General features: G+C 46.6%; 1 protein-coding gene and 1 long non-coding RNA gene across 2 annotated transcripts in view; both read right to left on the bottom strand.

Moving 5' to 3' along the window:
* Positions 1-9212: 9212 nt before the first annotated feature.
* On the bottom strand, positions 9213-12425 carry LOC144806236 (uncharacterized). Its single transcript, XM_078672634.1, has 2 exons — positions 12414-12425; positions 9213-12097 (listed from the first exon to the last, which is right to left on the bottom strand). Exons 1-2 carry the CDS (start codon positions 12423-12425, stop codon positions 11165-11167), a joined length of 945 nt encoding a protein of 314 aa, XP_078528760.1. The 3' UTR covers positions 9213-11164.
* An 864-nt stretch (positions 12426-13289) lies between these two features.
* The window catches only part of LOC144806241 (uncharacterized), an 81367-nt gene continuing 70795 nt past the window's right edge, over positions 13290-23861 (bottom strand). Inside the window, exons 5-6 of the long non-coding RNA XR_013605738.1 lie at positions 13762-13930; positions 13290-13666 (exon numbers count right to left, since the gene is read on the bottom strand). This is a non-coding gene — a long non-coding RNA (uncharacterized LOC144806241). The remainder of the gene's footprint in view (positions 13667-13761; positions 13931-23861) is intronic.

Here is a 23861-nt window from a genome sequence, read left to right as displayed (position 1 = left end):
TAGCCAATAGGTCTCGCCTTTGGGTCCTTATAAGTGTTTAGCCATGCATATTCAGTAACAATGTGAAATAATTACTATTAAAAAAAGAAGACTATAAAGTAACTAAGCTAGACGTGACTTTATAACTGGTTAATCAAACGTTTCTGGAGGTTTAGTATATATAAACAACTCCTTTTTTCTATGGTGTGTGATATTAAGTTGATGCTTTAAATTTTGGTGAGAGTACACAACGTCCAAAAATTCAATACTGCTTTTATATTAATATACCTTAGAAAGCTTGAAGTGAAAGACAATTCTAAGTGGCATTTGTTATGAGTAGGCGCTAATGACTATTTCCGGATGACAATGTAATTAGCATTTTTTTGTATAAGATGTGTTAAAAGTATGGGTAGGGAAAATGGCTATTTTGGCCAAAGGCAGCCCTTTCTATATGCATGCTAGTTTTAATTTGTAAACAGAATCACAATTTGTCATGTGGTGCACTGTAATGTTAGATGAATCTGTTTTACCCTTCTGATAAGCAAGGGATGACGATGAACCGTTTTTTCCTCCCTGGTTTTAAATGGATTCAGGTTGGAACAGAAGAGGTGTTGGTTGACTTTACCTCAGAAAATGGTTGTTTCCCGCATGCTGCTTTCATGCGACTTATATCCCTTCAGAGGAAGAGGCGGTTGCATGCCTGCATATATGGCCAGATCAGTACTTGGCTGTTTCGGTTCTCCAGTGGGGCTAGAATAGAAGCTGTTAAGGGCAGGGGCGTAGCTTCCCATTGGTACAGCAGGTGCAGTGGCACCAAGTCCCAGATGCCATAAAGGCCCACTGAACCCTGATAACTGCTGTTTTTCACAGTTCAAACAGAGGCCTGAGGGGCCCACAGAACAATGATTATTGCTGTTTTCCACAGTCCAAATAAACAGCAGAGGTCACATTTCCTTTCGTGCCTTGGGGCCCAGGACACACTGGCTAGGCCACTGGTTAAGGATGCAGTGGGGAAGAAGTGGTGAGACAGGTGGATATTTAAACAGCTCGACAATGACTTCATGCCTGGGTACTAAAGTATTCATTACAATTAAAGAATTAAGCAGGAATGGATATCATAATATAGGAAGGCCTATGTACAAATGCAGCTCGATTAGCGGCTGCCTTTAACTTCTCACTTATCACCTCTCCTAATTTACAGTTTTATATTAGATGCAGACATAAATTGTGACCTATGAATATGTTTATCTATCTTTAGGTTCAAATGACCCATCTTTTCCATATGCAAGTATCAGACAGGTCGGGAACACCCAATGGCGTTGAACTTGATAAAGCCACATTAATCACTGGTCTTGAAATACAAATGGCAGCATTAGGCACGTAGTGGTGTATTCTACGTAATCTCATTATGTTCAGGGTACGGGAGAGTATTTAGGGCATAAAGCACTTTGACAAAAACATTTCCGCCACCATAGAAATACAATCTTCCTTGTCCTACCCTAGTATACAAGTAATACCACATTCTTTGTATACCTGAATTAAATAGGCACACAAAATAGCACCGTATTTAAAGGCCCAGTTCAGAATTACATGGAAGGTGCACTGTCCCAGACTACACAACGGTGCAGTTTTCAGTGGGTGCTATCATCCCACACAGGGGGAGCACACCAGATTATGCTGGAAAAAACATGTGGTGCCCCAACGTAGGCGCAGTTGTAAACCACCAGTCTGCTTACATAGTAAAGCGTTGGGCAGCTATTAAGTGAGGTGGCACGTTTCCCCTGCAGGTGGTTGGGGTCTGTCACCATCTTGTCAGGTGGGGGGTATACAATCAGTGTGCCCCCTGACTGCTTGTTTGCCTTTTCGCCCGTGCCAATAATACAGTGCAGTCCTTGGAGGAGTAGTCAATTTGTATTCATGAAACACACTTGTGTTTCTCGGATGTGTAATCCCCAGATGATCCCTGAACTGTTCCCCAATGGGCTATTTGTACGTCGTATTGAATTGTATGGTCTTATGAGGACTGTTAATAATAATAAAAAAGATTTAGTGAGTGTTTATTGCCCTCTATGTCACTCTACTTCTAAGTACCTAACATAGCTTGTAAAGTGCTTACTGTCATCTGCTCACTTACATTATGCTTATTATGCTTAATATAAATAGTGAACAATTTAGGCGTTTGTGTCGGCCTACAACGTGGACCTGATACAAATAGCAGTACCTACAAGGTGGATGGTACAATTCAACAAGAGTCTAAGATACTCCAGCACAGATGACTTTGCATCAACATTACGGGGCATCAGTCTTGATGGCAAGCCAACTTAAAACTTATCAGTATTGTATACATTATTATCAGAGACTATACTTGCCTCTTGGATACAACTTTACAACGGAATTTTATCAATTTGTGTACAGTTGTGTGTATACAATAAAACAACCTCCCCACCATAATTGATCTGTCTATTCATCTTTTTGGGATCTGGAGTAGCATGCTACTCGCCGAAAAGCACTTCAACACTTCATCAGGGGTAGCAAGCGCTATATAAATGCAAAACCTTCCCTCTTCTATCCCCCCACAATCTTTTTTAACCCAACAGACCAACATGTCCAGCTCTCATATACATTTTATATTTCCCTGTACTAATTCACCACTAATCATTTTTGGATCCTAGAGTAGTGTGCTACTCGCCGAAAAAGCGCTTCAAAGTTCGTATGGGGTAGTAAGTGTTATGTAAATCTAAATACATTAAAATTACTGTTTACATCGGGCTGTACTAACACGAGGATAGAAGTAGAGTGGGGATTAGAGTTTATCTTCCCAGAACAAAGCATACTACAGAAAGTGTGTGAACAGTCTATATGTTGTGCGCCTGGCAAAAAAAAACACAGCAGCGGTGGGAAGAAGGTAGGTAATCTGATGGTCAGACCTATGTGGAAAGAAGCAATCACTTTGGTCAGAGAAGAGGGCTTACACGGAGGACTACTTTGTTCGGATGGACAGCAAGAAAGGGCGGTCTGGAAGATAAGCCTGAAGCTCACTCATCCTGCAATCAGAGGTGATGGCAAGCAAAAAAGCAGTCTTCTAAGGAGGCGAAGAGGACAATTATATAGGCGCTCAAAGGGAGCACACATAAGATAAGTGAGGTCAACTCCCACTAGGGCATTACGAAAGGAGAAGGAGGAAAGAGATGAGTAATGCACTTCAGAAATCTGTTAACAATAGGATCGAAGGCCATGCTCAAGAGCTCGGGGTACCAGACTTGGGACTGATCGCGTTTGATCTTCTTCAGCAATCTTGGCAGAAGTGGTACAGGAGGCCGCAACTCCACTCGCAACGAAAAGGGTCGCCGAGCAAGAGCTGCTTTGGAAACTCTAACACGCAGAACTGCTGACATTGAGCGTTCTCTTCGGTGGCGAATAGATCTAACCAAGGCTCTCCCCACTACTGAAAGAGACCTAGCAGGACCTTCGAGTGAAGATGCCATTTGTGATCCATCATGCACTGGCGGCTGAGTTTGTCCGTCCTTGCGTTCAGTGAACCTGTTAAGTGTTGAACCACCCGAGATATGCCCTGATGTTCCAGCCATGTCCAAAGGCGAAGAGCCTCTTGACATACAGTCCACGACCCCACCCTGCCCTGTTTGTTGCAGTACCACATGGCGGTGGTGTTGTCCGTGAACACCTGCACCACTCTTCCTTTGACAGAAAGAAGAAATGTCTTCAGTGCAAGACGAATCGCCCAGAGCTCTAGAGGATTGATGTGGTGCCTGGACTCCGCCAGAGACCAGAGGTCTTTGATCTGCACCATTCCCATATGGATGCCCCAACCCAGGAGTGACGCATCCGTCACTACTGTGAACTCAGGTTGGGGAAGGTAGAGGGATCTGCTGTTGACTCAATCCTGGTTCGTGAACAACCACTGCAACTGACTTGCAGTCACCTCCGAAATCTGAACGTCATCGGAAAGATTCCCCTGGTGCTGAGCCCACTAAAGTTTAAGTTTAAGTTTAAAATATTTATCAAGCGCAACGTACACCTGGGCGGTTTCTTGGCGCTAAAATAGCAGGCAGCCAGCTGGGCAAGAACAGTCGCTAAGAAGTCGACTGGAAAGGCAGGAAGGGCTTACGAAAGAAGAGACTGATAAAATAAAAAGGTCTTCAAGGCTTTGCGAAAACTGGAATACTGGGTGAGGGACCTAAGATGGAAGGGGAGAGAATTCCAGAACATGGGGGCGAGAGTGGAAAATTTTGAGCCACCCTGTTTTTTTTTCCGGTAGCGGGGTACTGCTAAAAGAAGTTTGTTATAATCTATGAATAATGTCTCCCTATGTATGTCCCTGCCATCTAGATGATGTCCATTAGAGTGCTTCAGTGCTGTGATGTAATATAGAATGTTCAGTGCTGTGGAGAGACTAATGACAGTTTAGATGGGGCTGAGCTACCTGCTGGGTGCTCCTGGTGGTACTTGTCTGGACCAACTTACTACATTTTGATGGCGACGATTTGAACTTACCCTCTGCGTGCTAAACTGGATTTTCAGCGTCACAGCTACCTCTTTAGGATTTCAACTCAATACTTCAAACAAGATTCAAACAACAAAAAGGCAAGTGGTTTAATTCAATTTTCTACCTTATTCAAAGAAGGCTCTGGCACCTAGCCCCACCAGTGACCATTTCACCGGTCGCCCCCAACGTCCTTATGCCACCCTTCTCTGCCACTCTTTTAAACATTTAATCACCTTTCAAAAGCCAGTTTCAGTCAATTTACACTGCAGCTCTTCTTCCTGCCTGCTCCTGCCTGCTCCTGAGCGACAAGGATTTTTACAGTTTCATCCTTTCCTCACTCCCTACTTTGCTGCCTTCCAACTACCTTTCTAATAACGCTGGCAGCACCTCAAGCTTTCACCACGGTTCTTCAGACCTGACAACCTTGTTCTATTATGCTATATGGTTATTGCCTTTCAGCAAAATTAGCACGTTTTTCTAACTGCTATAAATCTAATGAAAGCTACACAAGAACAATCTAAAATAACATTAATCTACGTCCAATGTCCAGCGTAGCCAGGTCACAAAATGAATTTGGAAGCATGCAACTACGATCCATGGCGTTGAGGTTAATTGACATTGATTTAAGGGGCAGTACGTTTTTCACACAGGATTGGTGTGATATCACAAATGTTTTAACGGAGTCTCGAGCAAGACAAATTTACATTTTTTTTCAAGTCAAATTCAATGTTTTATCTCAAGATGTTCGGATGTGTCGCACTTTACAACTGCCACTTAAAAAAAAAAAAATTCAAAAACTTTGCTCGCGCTTACCTCAGAGCAGTTCTAACGTCTCGTGCAGACTCTAGATACTTCTTCTTCTTCTGTCGACAGTGTGACGCATTGACTGCAACGCTGCCTTCAAGCGTTTTGCCGCACGCTGCTGCTTTGAGCCATCCTGTATAACATCGAGTACGTGCCACCATTTTTCTGATGTTGACTTTCAGTGTAAATATACTGTCTTATCAGATAAATCACGACACGCAGTATACGTACCGGAGATCTACCTAAATCGCTATGAAGCTCATATGAAGCTTAAGAAGCAATAAGTGGTTGACAACTCGATGTATCAAAACAAGTTTTTTGTTTCGATGGCGATTAAATGACTGTTCATAAGTAAAGAAATATTAATTTAATAGATGTTTCATTTACGTTTGAAAAAAGGAAAAATTGCCACAGCTCACTTTGATGCTTCAAGGTATTTTTTGTGTATCGACATAGTCAGAGGCACACTTCATGATCTTCAAGGGTCATTGATTTAAGTTCTATTAATGTCGTACATATTAATGGGCAACATTACGTTCAAGTCTTGTTTACATATTGTCTTGTTTACATACTGTCACTTCAAGACATATATTTTTATTTGGCTAAAGATTGTTGGAAAGTTAATCCGAGTATCTATTCTTTTCTGTGTTATGCAGGTTCGTTATATACTCTGTACACACTACGCTATACAACACTGCCATCTAGTGGCTTTATTTCTAGTACAGATTTATGTTAAAAATGCTTAACAGTTTAGTCTCTCCACCTACCACCAAATAAGAGTCAAAGACTACCATAATGTCTATGTTGCTCACTTACTAGTGTTATTGTGGAAGCCTGTATTAAGACTTTATTTAGACTTTATCGCTTAAAATTTAACAATTTTTACAAGGGTCTACATATAAGTACATTTTAACCCAATTTTCAATTTACGTGCATGTATTCAAATTTTCAATTATCTATATATGTACATATTTACAATGTTTCCTAGTTAGGGAAGTACATTTCAATTCAATTTTCAAGTTACATGCATGTATTGAAGTTTTCAATTATCTATGTATGTGCATATTTACGATGTTTCCTAGTTAAGGAAATACATTTCAACTCAATTTTCAAGTTACGTGCATGTATTGAAATTTTCAATTATCTATGTAGAGCATATTTACAATGTTTCCTAGTTGGGAAGGTATTTATCAATTCTATTTTCAAGTTACATGCATGTGTTCTAAAAATTCCCTTTGAGAATTTTTATTTCAATTTCAATTTAGACGCCACAAAAGGAAAACTTCTCAACATTCAAGTTATATGTATTGCTGTGAAACACTTAGAGTAATCTAATTTTCAATAATCACGCAATATCTCGAAGTTTCCTAATTATCAATGTTTATTCAATTGTGACGTTTGTGAGGTTTTTGCTTAATATTACCTCATTTGTTGTCAATATTCAACCTTTAGGTTGTCGATATGGATCTATTCCTGTCAATATTTCAATGTTTTGATTCAATTTACATTTGCTCAAGGTTTATATTATTCTTATGTTGACACTGTTTATTGAATAGTATAAGAAGTCACTATCTGTTCCTTCTTATGCTTTCATTCAGTTTTCTATACTTTTTCTTGACATCTTTCTCCTTACATGCTCTTCGTTTAGTTAGTTATGTGAGGGGTTGTTGTTGAGCTGTTCTTTCCTTTTTACTCTTTTATGAGGAAGATAAGGAGAGAATATAGTATATTCATCTAAAGAAATATAAGGAAATGTATGAGAATGTCTATTTCAACTCCACATACTTTATTGTGCTTTCCGACACATTTGCCTGGCCAGTATTTGAGTCAGGGAGTATCGATAGGTATGTATACTTTTCTCTTACAAACTTATGTTTTAAAAATTTCAGTTCGCTTTCAGAGAAAAGGAGATATGTTATAATCTATGAATAATGTCTCCCTATGTATGTCCCTGCCATCTAGATGATGTCCATTAGAGTGCTTCAGTGGTGTGATGTAATATAGAATGTTCAGTGCTGTGGAGAGACTAATGACAGTTTAGATGGGGCTGAGCTACCTGCTGGGTGCTCCTGGTGGGGCTAGACTTTACTAGATCTTGACTAATTTAATATCTTAATAAATATCACTTAAAACATACCTGCTTGCCTGGACTAATTTGCAACAAAGTTGTGCCGAGGAGCGGAGGTCTCTGCCCGGGACATAGGCCTTGATGGCAGAGGATATGAAAAGGGGGGCCAGGCCAGTCCTGGCCTGGAACGCCATGCAGCCTAATTTGAACAAGGCGCGTTCCCGCACAGGGAGCCAGTGGAGGGTTTTCAGAAGGGGGGAGGTATGGTGGAATTTGGGAAGACCAAAGGCCAGGCGGGCAGCCTGGTTCTGCACTAGTTGCAGTTTACGCAGGCTGTACTGAGGGATGCCGTTGAACAAGATGTTCCCGTAGTCCAGGCGGGACAGGACCAGTGCGGACATAATTAGTTTGAGTGCAGAGAAAGAAAAGAAGCGAGAGATGGAGCGGATAGTACGGAGAGTAAGAAAGCAGGAAGAAACCACCGAACCAATCTGGGAGTGCAAAGTAAGTTTATCATTTAGCTTGATGCCAAGAGTCTTAACAGAGGAAGCAGGGGTGGGAGGAGAACCAAAGGAGGGGGGCCAAAAGAGAGAATTCCAGGGACTGGAGCAACCACCCGTCACTACAAGTTCCGTTTTATCGGGATTGAGTTTCAGGTGGTTGGAGTTCATCCAGTCCCTGATGAAAGATAGGATAGATTGAAAATTAGAGATAGAATCAGGAGTAGAAGACAGATTGAAAATGAGCTGGAGGTCATCGGCATAGTTATATACCGTGACCTCCAGCTGCTGTAGAGCAAAGATAAGAGGAGCGATGTAAAGATTAAACAGTAAAGGAGAGAGAGAAGAGCCCTGAGGAACGCCGCACTGGACCTGGCAGGGGGTAGCTGAAAACTCCCCGAGGTGGACCGCCTGGGTCCGGTCCCTCAAAAAGGATGAAAGCCAGATAAGGGCTGAGCCTCCTATGCCCGCCGCCTTGACACGGGAAAGCAAGATGGAATGATCCACCGTGTCAAAAGCGGCGGACAAGTCAAGGAGGACCGGCACCTGAGATCTGCCCATGTCCATGCCCTCTCTGAGGGTGTCTAATACTGACACCACCACTGACTCTGTCGAGTGCTTGGGCCGAAACCCAGCCTGACACGGAGCCAGCCTCCCATTCTCCTCGGCAAAGGAGCTGAGCACAGATGTAACATGTCGCTCAAGCACCTTTGCCAGAAAGGGGAGGAGGGAGATGGGGCGATAGTTGGCCATCACAGAGGGGTCGGCTCCTGGCTTTTTCAAAATGGGGACGATGGAAGCAGCTTTTAGCGATGGAATGACAACCCCTCGAGCCAATGAGTCGTTAAGGAAGCCCAGAGGAGGCAGGGAACAGACAGTATAAACCTGCCGTAAGATGTGTGCCGGGCATATGTCGGAAGGGGAACCGGATTTAATTTTGGGAAGGAGGGACAGGAAAAGTTCTTCAGAAAGAGGAGGAAAGGAATTGAGCAAGGCTTGGGCGGGGGGAGGCAGGGGGTCAACAAAAAAAGAAGATGGGGGGGGGATGTTGGATTTGATTGTCGAAATTTTTTCGACAAAGTAAAGATTCAGTGAATCACAGAGTTTCAGATCCCACTGCAGAGCACGTATAGGCAATCTGGCATGATGCACCAGCAGGATGCAGGAGGCCCAGCAGCCTCAGGGTCATTCTCACCGAACACCGGGATGGAGGCTGAATCATCGGTATCATATGTAAATGTACAGGAATTTATATAGCGCAAATCACCGAGCGGTTTCTAAGCGCTTGCTTAGGGAACCCGTCCTGGTATTCCCCTGTGAGATAACCCTGGCAGGGTATCCGCAAGGTGAAAGCCAGGCATCCCGCCGCGAGGGGCCGTTGTGGAGATTAAGCAAGCTATTGCCCAGAGTCGCAGAGTGTGAACCCGTGAATCGAGTAGGCACCGGAGCGAGAATTGTCGAGTCCATGGACATTTTAGGACTCAAGACCCCGCCGAGCCGGGAATTGAACCCTGGTCCCGGGCTGACCTCTGCTCTCAGGTCTGCCTCCTCTAACCAGTGAGCCACACTTCTCCACCATAGCCCCAATATACTGGACTTGCTACTAGGGAGGATAGACCCAAAACTGTGCTGTGTCCAGAACCGCTCCGATGAAAAGGAGCTTATCGGATGGAATCAGGTGTGACTTCAGCACGTTAACTGAGAACCCCAGCAAATGCAGGAAGTCCGTCGTAGTCTGGATGTGGAAGCCTTCAACAGCCAGTCGTCGAGAAAGGGGAAGACTGGAACCCCTGACCTGCGCAGATGAGCTGCGACCACCGCCATCACTTTCGTGAACACCCGGGGGAGGGGCTGGTAAGGTCAAAGGGGAGCGTGGTAAACTGAAAATGCGTGTGGCCCACCGTGAACCGTAGGTATTGCCGGTGGGCAGGCAAGACAGGGATGTGAAAGTAAGTGTCCTGCAAGTCCAACGCTACCATCAAATCTCCAGGGTCGAAGGCAGATAAGACCTGAGCCAAGGTTAACAACTTGAACTTCTCCTTTCGGAGAAAGCGGTTGATGTCCCTGAGGACTAAGCTAGGATGCAGGCCTTTGTCCTTCTTGGGTACCAAGAAGTAGTGGGAGTAGCAACACCGACCTACTTCTGGCACAGGGACGCATTTGACAAAGAGATCCATAACTTCCTGGAAGAGAAGGGCCAAATGATCCTCCGACATGGGATGAAATCACCACACACTGCATGACCCTTACGCACTCCGCTGCTTGCGGAACTCCGCGTAGACCGCCAGAGTTTTTTTGTCACTTTGCGGAGTTCCTCACTGAGGAACTCCGCATAAGCTTAATCTTATCATGAAAAAACTAGATATAAGGCATATGTTAAGAAACAAGGGTGAGTAGAAACCTTTGGGCAATTAGTTGATTTTTGCAAGCACTAACACTTCTCTGTGTCAAGTAAAGACCTTGAGAGTTGTGTAACTTTCAGATACTCAAATTGTGGATTCTGTTGCAATGAAAAAAATTTCCAGGCCTGAAATTTCTTTGGAGGTTGCATGCAGGCAGCCTAAGATATCCTGCAAGAGTTTCTTGATGAATTCTATTGCAACTACAATATCTGCTCTCTCATGTAAAGTCAGGTTGTTAGAAGCTTTTCTGCAACTCAAGATACGCCTTACTTTTCACCTGGTGTGGATGCATTGCTCATGTTTAGTGATATCTCCTTTCTGAGTATAACGTTTCTGGCTTTCCCCTCCTGTATATGGCTTTAGTCCAGTGTGAATTCTCTCATGTGAAATGACATTGTATTCAAGACTAAACCTTATCTGACATTCAGAATACACATAAGTCTTTTTTCCCCCGTGTGAGTTCGTTCATGTCAAGTGAGAAGTAATTTGTAGCCAAAACATTGCTTGCATTTCGAGCACTCATAAGGTTTTTCCCCAGAGTGAGATCGCTCATAAAGCATAACACTGTCTTTCAGATTCAACCTTTTATGGCATAAGGATTTTCTCTAGTGTGGAGCTTTGCATGGTGAAATAGCGTTTTTTCTGCAGCTTTTCTGGCATTCAGAGCACTCTTAAGGTTTTTCATCAGTATGGAGTCGCTTATGGTTAGTGAGGCTGTGCCTATCAAATAGAAATTTCTGGCATTCACAGAAATTGGTAATGTTTGTCCCCCGTGTGCGTCTGCTCATGTAGAGTGAGATTGAGTTTAAAATGTATGCTTTTCTGGCATTCGGAGAACTGATTATTTTGATGGTGTGTTTTCTTATGGCGCTAGTAACCATCTCTACCTCTGAATCTTTCCTGACATTTAGAGCACTGATACATTTTTTTCTCTTGTGTGGATTTTCACATGACCAGTGAGATGAGATTTTTGGCTGAAACATTTTTGGCATTCAGAGCACTGATAAGGCTTTTCTCCAGTGTGGATTCTTATATGCATAGTGAGACTGCTTTTTACACTGAAACATTTCTGGCATTCAGAGCACTGAAAAGGTTTTTCCCCAGTGTGGATTCTTGTATGTTGAGTGAGTCTTATTTTGTCACTGAAACATTTCTGGCATTCAGAGCACTGATAAGGTTTTTCCCCAGTGTGGATTCTTATATGCTTAGTGAGACTGCATTTGTTTATGAAACATTTCTGACATTCAGAGCACTGATACGGTTTTTCCCCTGTGTGGATTCTTATATGCACCGTGAGAGAGCGTTTTTCACTGAAACATTTCTGGCATTCAGAGCACTGATAACGGTTTTCCCCAGTGTGGATTTGTATGTGCCGTGTGAGACTACTTTTTGTACTGAAACATTGCTGGCATTCAGAGCACTGATAAGGTTTTTCCACAGAGTGGGTAAATGCATGTTGATATAGAGTCGCTTTGAAACTAAACCTTTTCTGGCATTCAGTGCATTGATAAGGTTTTTCCCCAGTGTGGAATCTCAAATGTGCAGTTAGAATAGATTTACGGTTGAAATGTTTTGGGCATTCAGAGCACTGATAAGGTTTTTCCCCAGTGTGGAATCTCAAATGTGCAGTTAGAAGTGATTTAAGTTTGAAATGTTTTGGGCATTCAGAACACTGATAAGGGTTTTCCCCAGTGTGGATTCTTGTATGTTCAGTGAGTGTGCTTTTGTAACTGAAACATTTCTGGCATTCAGAGCACTTAAAAGGTTTATACCCAGTGTGGGTTCTTATATGCCGAGTGAGACTGCTTTGGACACTGAAACATTTCTGGCATTCAGAGCACTGAAAAGATTTTTCCCAAATGTGGGTTCTTATATGCAAAGTGAGACTCCTTTGGTCACTGAAAGATTTCTGGCATTCAGAGCACTGATAAGGTTTTTCCACAGAGTGGGTTAATGCATGTCGAAATAGGCTTGGTTTGTTACAAAAACTTTCCTGGCATTCAGAGCACTGATAAGGGTTTTCCTCAGAGTGGATTCTCATATGTTCAGTGAGTTTAGATTTACGGCAGAAACTTTTTTGGCATTCATCGCACTGGTAAGGTTTTTCCGCAGAGTGGGTTAAAGCATGTTCATATAGAGTCGCTTTGACACTAAACCTTTTCTGGCATTCAGAGCACTGATAAGGTTTTTCCCCAGTGTGGATTCTCATATGCTCAGTGAGATAAGATTTACGCCTGAAATGTTTTTGGCATACTTTGCACGGAGAGTGGTTTTCCCCAGTGTGGATTCTCATATGCTCAGTGAGATAAGATTTACGCTTGAAACTTTTTTGGCATACTTTGCACTGAGAGTGGATTCCCCCAGTGTGCATTATGTCAAATTCTGTGAGATAAGATTTATGGCTGTGTCTATTTTGGCACATGTAACTTTTCCCCCCAAATTAGGTTATTTTGCTTTGATTGAGGCGGTTTTGAACACTGAATTTGTTCTCACAGCCAGTGTTTTTATAAGGTGTATTCCTAGAGTTAATATCTCTACATTTAGTTTTCTCTTGCTTATATGCCACGGTAAGAGGGAACCCGATTTTAGAGTCAGGCTTGTTTAGATAATGTTCAGCATTTATCTCTAAAAGAAATTGTGTGTATTCTTCTTAACACTTCAATTGAGCAAACTATGTCTGGAAGCAGCTCTGTAACACCTGTTGAAATGTTTCTAGCAGATAATAGTCTTTAGGTTATGGCCTCTCCGGCATCAACTTATTTTGTGACTGAAGACTTTCTCAAATTTATTTGTATAGGTTCTTAATAATGCAGTGATAAGGTGTTAGTCTGATATTTAATAATTAAGCTGATAAGTACCTTTTTGCACTGATGTAATGGCAGTAACTGAGGGCGTTAGAACGTGCACAGTACTATTGTGGATCACGAGTCTCAGAACATCAGTTCCTTTTACCCTTTCTATGTTTGGTGTAAGGTTAAGATTTGTAGTTCTGAAGACGAAGATTTATTTACATTAGCTATAGCGCAACTGTGCTCATTTAATCCATTTTTATATTTAACAGTTTTACATATCACTCACGCACAGCAGATAATGTTGAGGCGATTTACATAGAATTACAGAACAGTACACAATAAAAAGGAAACAATCTTAGATTGTTATGAACACAATAAAGTGGTGACTTTTTAAGGTTTTCGCAAGAGTGAGCAGAGTGGGTCGTGGTTTTCTACCCAGAGGCAGATAGTCTCAAACTTGCGTAACTGGTTAAAAACGGTGTTGAACAAAGGTGATTTTCCAATATTTCGGTTGTTAACGTGTCAGCTTCGGAGTCTTCTTTCAGCGTCTTTTCTTTGATGGTCTTCAGAAGAAACCTTTTGTTATAACTTTCTTTTATGCAGTGTGTGCTTCCTCTCTGGAATTACATGATGTTTTAGATGAACGTTATTCTGTGCACAGATATGGCTTTGTTCTGGGTTAATGAAATACTAAATTAGAGATATCACTTACAGTATAGTACTTTACTCAGCTCCCACTTCCTCGCCACACCTAGATTTTGGAAATTGTTTAAACGTAGAAGGCAGGATGACCTTCAGTTTTTCAAAATAATCCTTCTTATGGCACTGACTTCAGTTGCCTGGTGCTAAATCTTGCTTTCTTCGTCAGTACTTTCAATCACCTATAGTATTAAAATTAAATAGTTAATACATGAAAATTTCCAAAAATATAATTTACAAGCCATATCAATGCAGAGTTGCAGAATTTTGAAAATGTTGAGCTGTTTTTCAGACAGAGCAGAGTGTAGAATGGTAGCCTGAGAGTACTTGGATGTAGGAGTGAGGATTTATAGAATTGTCAACATTTTATTAAGCTCACAAAGGATACATGTACCCTATGGAGTTGCAACATAGAATCCCAAAGGCAGATATGAAAGTCATATGGACTGGCACCAAACAGATATTAAAAACATATACACTATTAATTAATTTGTAATGCATATTTCTGGGAAGGGAATGACTCCTCCACGGACAACAGGCATTTTCCCCTGCCCTGAGTTACCACCTACTTGTATCTGGTATCCTGACTTTTGAGTTTGGCCTCTGCCGCACGCAAATCTATTGTGTATTGCGAGGACTATGCCTAGACATATCCCTCAACTATAGTCCAGAGTATGAATCAAGGGCAATGAAATTAAGGCGTACTTTCATGTGTTCATTTTATTCCATCTGATTATCCTTTGTTAGGTTTTTCGGCACCTGGATGTACCGGGTGCAGAAAAACAGGACACCATTTTTTTCCAGACAGGAAAATTAGACTGAATTTTTCTGCCACCCCAGTATTGTGCAACTTCTAACAAGGGACTATGAGAGGTCTTGGACCGGTCCTGTGACCTTGAGGGTCACACCAAGTGTGCCCTTATTTAAGCTAGAGGACTGGCATGGGTTTACCAGATAGAGCGGTGGTGGCAATGCACCCTGTTGTAAGGATCAATAGCCTGATGAGATCTTTGCATCATGGTCAGTGTAGTGGCTTCCTACTGACACACCCATGTAATGTTCCATTTCTATACCTGTGCCCAGATTTTGCGATAACATCAAGTGCATGTTTAGGGTGTTGGTGTGCGTAGCATAAATGCAATGTGAGAGTGCGACAGAGTAAACCGCATCTCCTGCCTGCCAGTTGTGTATACAAGTGGGACCATCTATCCCTTTTTATACCCTAGTTCAAAGTCCTCTGTTACCAAGGAATAAAATGCTCTACAAAGTATTCAGGTGCCTGCTGTGACACCAGGGATGGTGTCAGCCTGACAGTTTATCTAAGTTGAAGGGACATCACCTGCAGGCTGAATTACTTAATGGAGAAGCTGTGTACCTGTCCTGAAGAGCCTAGAAGTCAGTCTGCCTAGAAGCCTGGCTGTCTGGTAAGAAAGGGAAGGGAGGACAAGGCTGTCCTGGAAGAGGCAAGGTTCGACATATCCTCGTTATCTGTAAGGCAGGCCGGAAAGCCATCCAGCAGGACCAGCTAGTCTGAGGGACTTCCCCCCCAACCCCCGCCTCGCCAAGACTCTCCCAACAGTTCAAGCCAAAAAATAAAACTCTACGACAAAGTGATTGTTGAGGCCCAGTTGGACGATTGTGTGCTGCCAACAGGCCCATTCAAGGTTGCATTTGCCAAATTCCTAACACAACAGGGTCTAAATCTACTGGCTTCCTGGAGAGCATGTGTTGGGCCTTTAGCTGCTGAATTTCTGACTACTCTGTGTCAGAGGCCCATGAGGGACTACAACTACGCCAGTGTCAAACACCCGGTCTGAGCTTACGCCTGTGGTCCAGCCGGCCACAGTGTGGGCTCAATTGCTGACAGTCAGGCCTCCAGAGGGCTTGCACTTACCGACAGGCCAGGTGTGACTGCTACCTTGGGACTGCTGATTTTCAGGCAAAGGCAAAGAAAAGACAGAGTGGGTGCCCTACTGTATGCAGCCTTACATCCAGGACAAAAGCTCTCCACAAAAGCCTGCTGGTGGGTCACTGCTCTCTCGAGTGTTCGGGTGTGCCATTCAAGTGCCGGGAAACAGGAAAGAGACCCATACAAGACTGACTCATCCTGTGGAAGGATAAGGCACTTACGACAGAGCATATACGCATTGGGGTGACTGGAGTGACAGAACTGCACCTATACTATATTCATGATACTCCTAAATTCCCCTAGAGGGGAAGAGGGTATCAGAACCGGACACACCTGTCTACAGCACATGGTAGTCTGGCATGCCTGCACCATCCTTTCACCCATAAAGTTGATTTTAGATCTGTTACGCACATAGCAGGGGGAATCTCAGACCATTCGCTGGTGGAGGTGCAACTGGATGGTCCGGTTATGGACTTCATCCTACCCCCAAGGGTTGATCCGTGATATTTAAAAGACAAGACGTTCAAAGCTTGTATGAGAGATAGAGCAGAATTCTATTTTAAGGAGAACGGGCGGCCTGTTGAATCAGCTTGCATGCTATAGGGTGAATTTAAGGCAGTGATTCGAGGCCAGACACAAGCCTTGATTGGGAGAATGTCGAAGGAACGTAAATTGAAGTGCGAAGCTCAGGACAAGGAATGTGCTTTCCTGGAGGTTCGGTTGGGAAGTGGGGAATCAGTTTCTCTCCCATTACACCATCAACTGAAGCAGCACACATTAAGAGCAGTAATGGAAAATAGCTGGCACTCATACGCTGACTACCCAGCATTGTCTATATGATGTCGGTGATAAAGCCAATGAGTTGCTTGCATGGTTAGAGAGACAAGACAAAGGACGGAACTGGATCCTTGAGGACACTGACAACAAGGGGACAGAAATACTGGGAGAGACTTCCTGAAAGACCTGACCCTGTCAATGCTAACGAATGAGGATCGAGACGCACTAGACCAAGACCTGACAGTAGACTAAATCAATAAGACAATAGGAACCTTGAAAACAGGGCAAGCGACGGGGCCTGATGAGCTCCCATTAGAATTATATAAAAGCATGATGGATAAAATCAGGGAATACCTCCAGAGTAGGTTTCAGACTGCCTGTAAATAAGGGTGTCTCCCAGAGCACCAAAGAAGGTCTGAGGTGGCGGTCATCCCAACAAGCAGTAAAAATGCAATAGGTCTCGGATTTATTTGAGTTAGAGCTAATGGCATTGTAAATGGCAATGTCTTTTAGCCATGTGTTATGGAGTGTATGCATGTAACCTGGTGACCCGATTTGAGGAGCTGATTGCACAGACCCGATATCACTGTTTTTGCTTGTTTCTAGAGAATCAAACTGTAGAGCACACTGACCACATTGGGAAGGGTTCTAATCTAGGCAGGGGGGGGGGGAAGGGTAAGAGGAAGTTGTGAATAGGGGAGGGGGATGGGTGGGGTGTCATGGGAGTTTAATTGCGTTCAAGAAAGTTTTTGCGACAAGCGATGGGCAACGTCACAGTGTCCATACAAGTGGAGGTTGGGACCTCCCGATCCTCATGACTGACAAAAAACGAGTTCCATGGGTTGGGCACTGTGAGACGTCGTACATCGTTATTATACAGTTTGGGGCCATGGCAGGAAGTTGAGTTAGGGTACTGTTGATTTGGTTTCCAAGGACATAAAGAAAGTGTTTTCTAAAATGATTGGATATGTTTCACGCAGGTATGGATTAATATCGTGCTACTGATATGTTGCTATGTAGCGCTGCCGGCCTCCGGGTTGTGGATTCACAGCTGTGTATTCTATGTGATGTGAAATAAAGGTTTTTGAAACTTAAAAAAAAAATGGTGGCATGCTGTACTCACTCACACTCTGCCGCACTCACTCCCACTCTGCCCTCAACACGCTGCCCTCAACACGCTGCCCTCAACACGCTGCCCTCAACATGCTGCCCTCAACATGCTGCCCTCAACACGCTGTCCTCAACACGCTCCCCTCTGCAAGCCCTTAACACTCTGCCCTCTGCACGCCCTCAACACTCTGCACTCACACACACTCTTCACGCCCTCAACATGCTGCCCTCAACACGCTGCCCTCAACACGCTGCCCTCAACACGCTGCCCTCAACAAGCTGCCCTCAACACGCTGCCCTCAACACTCTGCACTCACACACACTCTGCACACCCTTAACACGCTGCCCTCAACACGCTGCCCTCAACACGCTGCCGTCAACATGCTGCCCTCAATACTCTGCCCTCTGCATGCCCTCAACACCCTGCCCTCTGCACGCCCTCAACACTCTGCCCTCTGCACGCTGCCCTCTGCGCGCCCTCAACATGCTGCCCTCTGCATGCCCTCAACACGCTGCCCTCTGCACGCCCTCAACAGTCTGCCCTCACACACACTCTGCACGCCCTCAACACGCTGCCCTCAACACGCTGCACTCACACACACTCTGCACGCCCTTAACATGCTGCCCTCAACACGCTGCCCTCAACATGCAGCCCTCAACATGATGCCCTCAATACGCTGCCCTCAACACTCTGCCCTCAACACTCTGCCCTCAACACTCTGCCCTCAACACTCTGCCCTCAACACTCTGCCCTCTGCACGCCCCCAACACTCTGCCCTCTGCACGCCCTCAACACTCTGCCCTCTGCATGCCCTCAACACGCTGCCCTCTGCACGCCCTCAACATGCTGCCCTCTGCATGCCCTCAACACGCTGCACTCTGCACGCCCTCAACACGCTGCCCTCTGCACGCCCTCAACACTCTGCCCTCAACACTCTGCCCTCAACACTCTGCCCTAAATACTCTGCCCTCACACACACTCTGAGCGCCCTCAACACGCTGCCCTCAACATGCTGCCCTCAACACGCTGCCCTCAACACTCTGCCCTCAAGACTCTGCCCTCAAGACTCTGCCCTCAACACTCTCTGCACTCAACACTCTCTGCCCTCAACACTTTCTGACCCTGCCCCAGCTCAGCGCCCCTCTGTGTCTGCAAGAACCATGTCCTAGAAGCTGACTGACCCTGCCCCAGCCCAGCGCCCCTCTGTGTCGCAAGAACCATGCCCTGGGAGCAGACTGACCCTGCCTAAGCCCAGCGTAGACACAGAGAAGAGGCTGACAGGGAGAGCTCCGTGCTCTAAATACATATTTGGAATTTTTGCAGTTTGCCAACTCCAGCTGGAAAGCAAGCGCCGGCTCCAAGTGCTCTTGTTATTCAGTTCATAGACAGCTAAGCGGCCCAATTTGCTGACATAAATCATGGGCATGAAATGTATCCAGTCTCTCAATTAAAAGTTTTAAATATAATTTAAATATAATATACGAGTCTATCTCTCAGCACCCCTGCCTACTTGATCTCATAACAGATATTAGTATGCCCGATACGAGAGCAACTCGCAACAAAAAACAGAAGCCGCAAAAAAAAAGAGAAAGAAACATAATCGTAAACCGCCGGCGAGTGGTGCATGCGCGCGCGCCACTGCCACCATATGTCTTGAATTATCTCCGCCGTGAAGGCTGAGATAATTGAAGATATATGGCCTTCTGATGCACGTAACAGACACCAATAGGCCATAGGCGGAGCTACTCGACCGCCTATGGCCTATTGCGTGTTGTGTTTCTAAAGCACACACACACAAAGGCCAATAGCAATGCACGTAGCATAAAAAAACACAAAAAACCACGAGCAGCCTGGAATTCGTTAGGTACGTTTTCGGAAGCCCTGAGAAAAGGACTCTTAGGCCAGTGGGACGGTAGGCCCGAGCCCTAAAAAGGACGAACCAGCAACTCAGTGTGGGTCTTATAGGCCTATCTCCCCGCTTAATATTGAGACTAAGGTCCTTGAGAACGCCCTGGCGATCTGCCTGCGGACAGTATTGCAACAGTGGTTCATCCTGATCAATCGAGCTTTATGCCACACCAGGGAACGCGCTTAAATCTCCGACACCTTAATGGAGTACCATATGCAATAGGGGATTCCTTTGCTGAAACAATGGCGCTGCTGTTAAGCTCTTGTATGTGGCCCCTGTAGCGTGCATGCGTGTCAATAATACAGTCTACCGAGTCTTTGCCGTCCGACAGGGATGTTCCTTGTCTCCTATGATCTTCACACATGTTTGGGTTCACCAGGACCTCTCATATGGGGTATTCCAGTTGATCAGGAGTGGGATGTGAGAATCTCCGTCTACTCAGGACGTTTTGTTATATGACACGTAGCCAGCCTTCTCGAGTGAATGAATCCTACACATTTTTCACATACTTGGAGATTATTCAGGATATAATATTAACTGGAAGAAGTCCTTAATATTCCTGCTGGTGGCAGGGACCCTGCGGCTGCACTCTAGGTGCACAGTTAGGGTGGCACTACATAGCTTTAAATATTTGGTTGTGTTCATTACAAGAGAGCACAGGCAGGAACATACTCCCGTAATTAGATCTTCGCTGGGATGCCCCACACTTGCGGGCGCTCCCGCTCTCCTTACTGGGCTGGGTGGCCCTATTTAAAGTGATGAACCTCCAGGGTCTCCTGTACATTGTGCAAAAAATGTCCTTTAAGATCCCACCAGACATTTTTTTTCAAAAGATAGTCTGAGAACTTCGCCTCCTGTTGTGGGATGGTGGCACGTCACACTGAGTAAGTTGCAGAGGGGAGTTTATTAAGGTGGACTGGCGGTCCGGAGCATTCACAAGTATTACTGGGTCACGCAGCTGGTGGCAGTCAACAACTGGGTTGTTGCGGACTGTGAGGATCCTTCTTACCGGGTAGATAGATTGGCCATGGGCAAGAGAGGTTACCCCACCCCGGTGCTGTATCGAAAAAAGTATGAGTGCACCCTAACTACTCATACCTAAACATTGGTAAAGGTGTGGAAAGAGGCTACCAAGTGTTTAGGCTGAGAAGGTAAGCTGACTGAAATTACTCCACTGTATGATGGTGATCTCGTAAGTGCAGCGGGAGGATTGCAGGGCTTCAAAAATGGGGATTGATTAGCTTAGAGCGGCCGGGCGATGTGTGAGGCGACAGGCACTTGTGTCCTTCACGATCCTACAACAAAAGTATGAATTAGGTGACTAAAAACGGTTCAATCAATCATATCAATCATAGGCATTTATACCGCGCACTACTCACCCGGAGGGTCTCAAGGCGCTATGGGGGGGGGGTCCGCTCCTGCTCGAACAGCCAGGTCTTGAGCTTCTTCCTGAAGGAGAGGTGGTCTTGGGTCAGGCGTAGGTCGGTCGGGAGGGAGTTCCAAGTCTTGGCGGCCAGGTGGGAGAAGGACCTTCCTCCTGTTGTCGCTCTGCGGATGCGGGGGACTGCTGCGAGGGCATGATTGGTCGAGCGGAGATGGCGTTTGGGAGCGTAGAAGTTGAGGCGGCTGTTGAGGTAGGTCGGGCCTTGGTTGTGTAGGGCTTTGTGTGCGTGGGTGAGGAGCCGGAAGGTGATTCTTTTGTTGATCGGGAGCCAGTGCAGGTCTCTCAGGTGTCTGGAGATGTGGCTTCGTCTGGGACGTCGAGGATGAGTCTCGCCGAGGCGTTCTGGATCCGCTGGAGTCTTTTCTGGAGCTTGGCGGTGGTTCCGGCGTGGAGGGCGTTGCCGTAGTCCAGTCGGCTGGTGACGAGGGCCTGGGTGACCGTCTTCCTGGTCTCGGTGGGGATCCAACGGAAGATCTTACGTAGCATGCGCAGGATGTTGAAACAGGACGAGGAGGTGGCGTTGACTTGTCTGGTCATGGAGAGGGAGGAGTCCAGGATGAAGCCCAGGTTGCGTGCGTGGTCTGTCGGTTTGGGTGTGTTGCCCAGGGCGGGGGGCCACCAGGAGTCGTCCCAGGCGGAGGGTGAGGAGCCCAGGATGAGGACTTCCGTCTTGTCTGTGTTCAGTTTCAGGCGGCTGGTCGTCATCCACTCGGCCACGTCTTTCATCCCTTCGTGTAGGTTGGCTCTGGCGGTGGCGGGGTCGTTGGTCAGGGAGAGGATCAGCTGGGTGTCATCGGCGTAGGAGATGATGTTCAGGTTGTGTTGGCATGCGATGGCTGCAAGGGGGCTCATGTAGACGTTGAAGAGGGTGGGGCTGAGCGAGGAGCCTTGGGGAACGCCGCAGATGACTTCCGTGGCTTCTGATCTGAATGGGGGCAGGCGAACTCTCTGTGTCCTTCCGGCGAGGAAGGAGGTGATCGATTCCGACGTTGCTGAGGCGCTGCACTAGGGTGCGGTGGCAGACAGTGTCGAATGCCGCGGAGAGGTCCAGTAGGATGAGGGCCGCTGTTTCTCCGTTGTCCAGCAGGTTTCGGATGTCGTCGGTGGCAGCGATGAGGGCGGTCTCGGTGCTGTGGTTGGCCCGGAAGCCTGACTGAGATGGGTCGAGGGATCCAGTCGTCTCGAGGAAGGCTGCCAGTTGCTTGTTGACGGTCTTCTCGATGACTTTGGCTGGAAACGGGAGGAGCGAGATGGGGCGGTAGTTCTTGAGTTCGGTGGGGTCCGCCGTTGGTTTCTTTAGTAGAGCGCTGAGTTCGGCGTGCTTCCAGCTCTCAAGGAAGGTGGCGTGTCGAAGGAGGTGTTGATGATGTCCCGCAGGTGGGGTGCGATGACAGCGTCGGCCTTGTTGAAGACGTGGTGAGGGCAGGGGTCGGTTGGAGATCCGGAGTGGATGGAGTTCATCGTGCGGATGGTGTCTTCGAGGTTGATCGGTGTCCAGGCGTTGAGGGTGGTGGTGGGGGGCGTTGGTGCGGTCGTGGGGAGCGTTGTTTGTGTGCTGAAGCTGTTGTGCATGTCAGCGATCTTGTTGTGGAAGTAGGAGGCGAGGGAGTTGCAGAGGTCTTGCGACGGGGTGATGTCGTTGATTCCGGCGTTGGGGTTGGAGAGCTCTCTCACGATGTTGAAGAGTTCCTTGCTGTTGTGTGCGTTGTTGTCCAGCCGGTCCTTGAATGCTGTTTTCTTGGTGGCGTGGATCAATTGATGGTGCTTTCGGGTGGCGAGCTTGAGGGTGGCCATGTTGTCCGGTGTTGGGTCTCTTCTCCAGGCTTTCTCTAGGGCACGGCAGTTCTTCTTGGAGCTCTTGAGTTCGTCGGTGAACCACGGGGCCTTCTTGCTTCCGAGTCTGCTGGGCGGGGTCCTCAGAGGGGCGAGTTGGTCCGCGCAGGTGCAGATCCATTTCGTGAGGTTGTCGGCGGCTTGGCTGGGGTTCGCTGAGCTGGCGGGAGGGTGCTGGCTCAGGGATGCGGCGAGTTGGTCGGCTGTGATCTTGTTCCAGCTTCTTCGTGCAGCCTGTTGCTGGTGGTGGTGGACCGTGGTTCTTCTGAAGGTGAAGTGGATGCAGCTGTAGTCCGTCCAGTGGAGTCCAGTGGCGTGGCTGAAGGTGATGTCTTTGCTGGACGAGAAGACGGCGTCGAGTGTGTGTCCGGCGAGGTGGGTGGGGGTGGTCACCAGCTGCTTGAGTCCGAGGGTGGCGAGGTTGTCAAGCAGGGTGGTGGTGTTGTGGTCGTTGTTGTTCTCCAGGTGGAAGTTGATGTCCCCGAGGAGGATGTAGTCGGCGGAGGGGAGGGCGTGCGGGCTGATGAAGTCGGCGATGTCTTCGCTGAATTGAGTGCGTGGTCCCGGGGGTCGGTAGATCAGGGTGCCCCTGAGGGTGGTCTTGGGGTCGGTGTGGATCTGGAAGTGCAGGTGTTCGGCGGTTGTCAGGGTGTCGTCGGTGTTGGTCGAGATGCGGATGCTGTTCCTGTGGATGATGGCGATACCTCCTCCAGTCTGTTTGTCGCGGTCTCTCCGGAAGATCTTGTAGCCCTCTGGGATGGCGATGGCGATGTCGGGCGCTGAGGAGGCGTTCATCCAGGTTTCCGTGAGGAAGGCGACGTCAGGAGCTGTGGTGTCGAGGAGGTTCCAGAGTTGGACGGCGTGTCTGTGGACGGAGCGGGTGTTGAGCAGGATGCACTTGAGGTGGTTGCTGCTGGTGTTCGGCTGGGTGGGCGCTGATGCAGTGCAGGTCCGGATGCAGGTGAACTTGCAGGGCTGGCAGGTGAAGGGTCCGTGGGTGCATCTCGGGGTGGCTCGGTAGCATCCAGGGGTTCGGCCGGTGTTGAGTGCGTTGAGGGTGGCAGCGTCGTACGTCCGGCGGGTGGGCTGGGGTCTGCGGGGGCCAGGGGTCCTGGAACTGGGCGCGGTCC

The sequence above is a fragment of the Lissotriton helveticus genome (assembly GCF_964261635.1).
Source record: "Lissotriton helveticus chromosome 1_1 unlocalized genomic scaffold, aLisHel1.1 SUPER_1_unloc_55, whole genome shotgun sequence".
Classification (NCBI taxonomy): Eukaryota; Metazoa; Chordata; class Amphibia; order Caudata; family Salamandridae; genus Lissotriton; species Lissotriton helveticus.
Note: the sequence above shows the minus strand (reverse complement) of the source record. Positions and strands in the feature narration are given on the sequence as shown.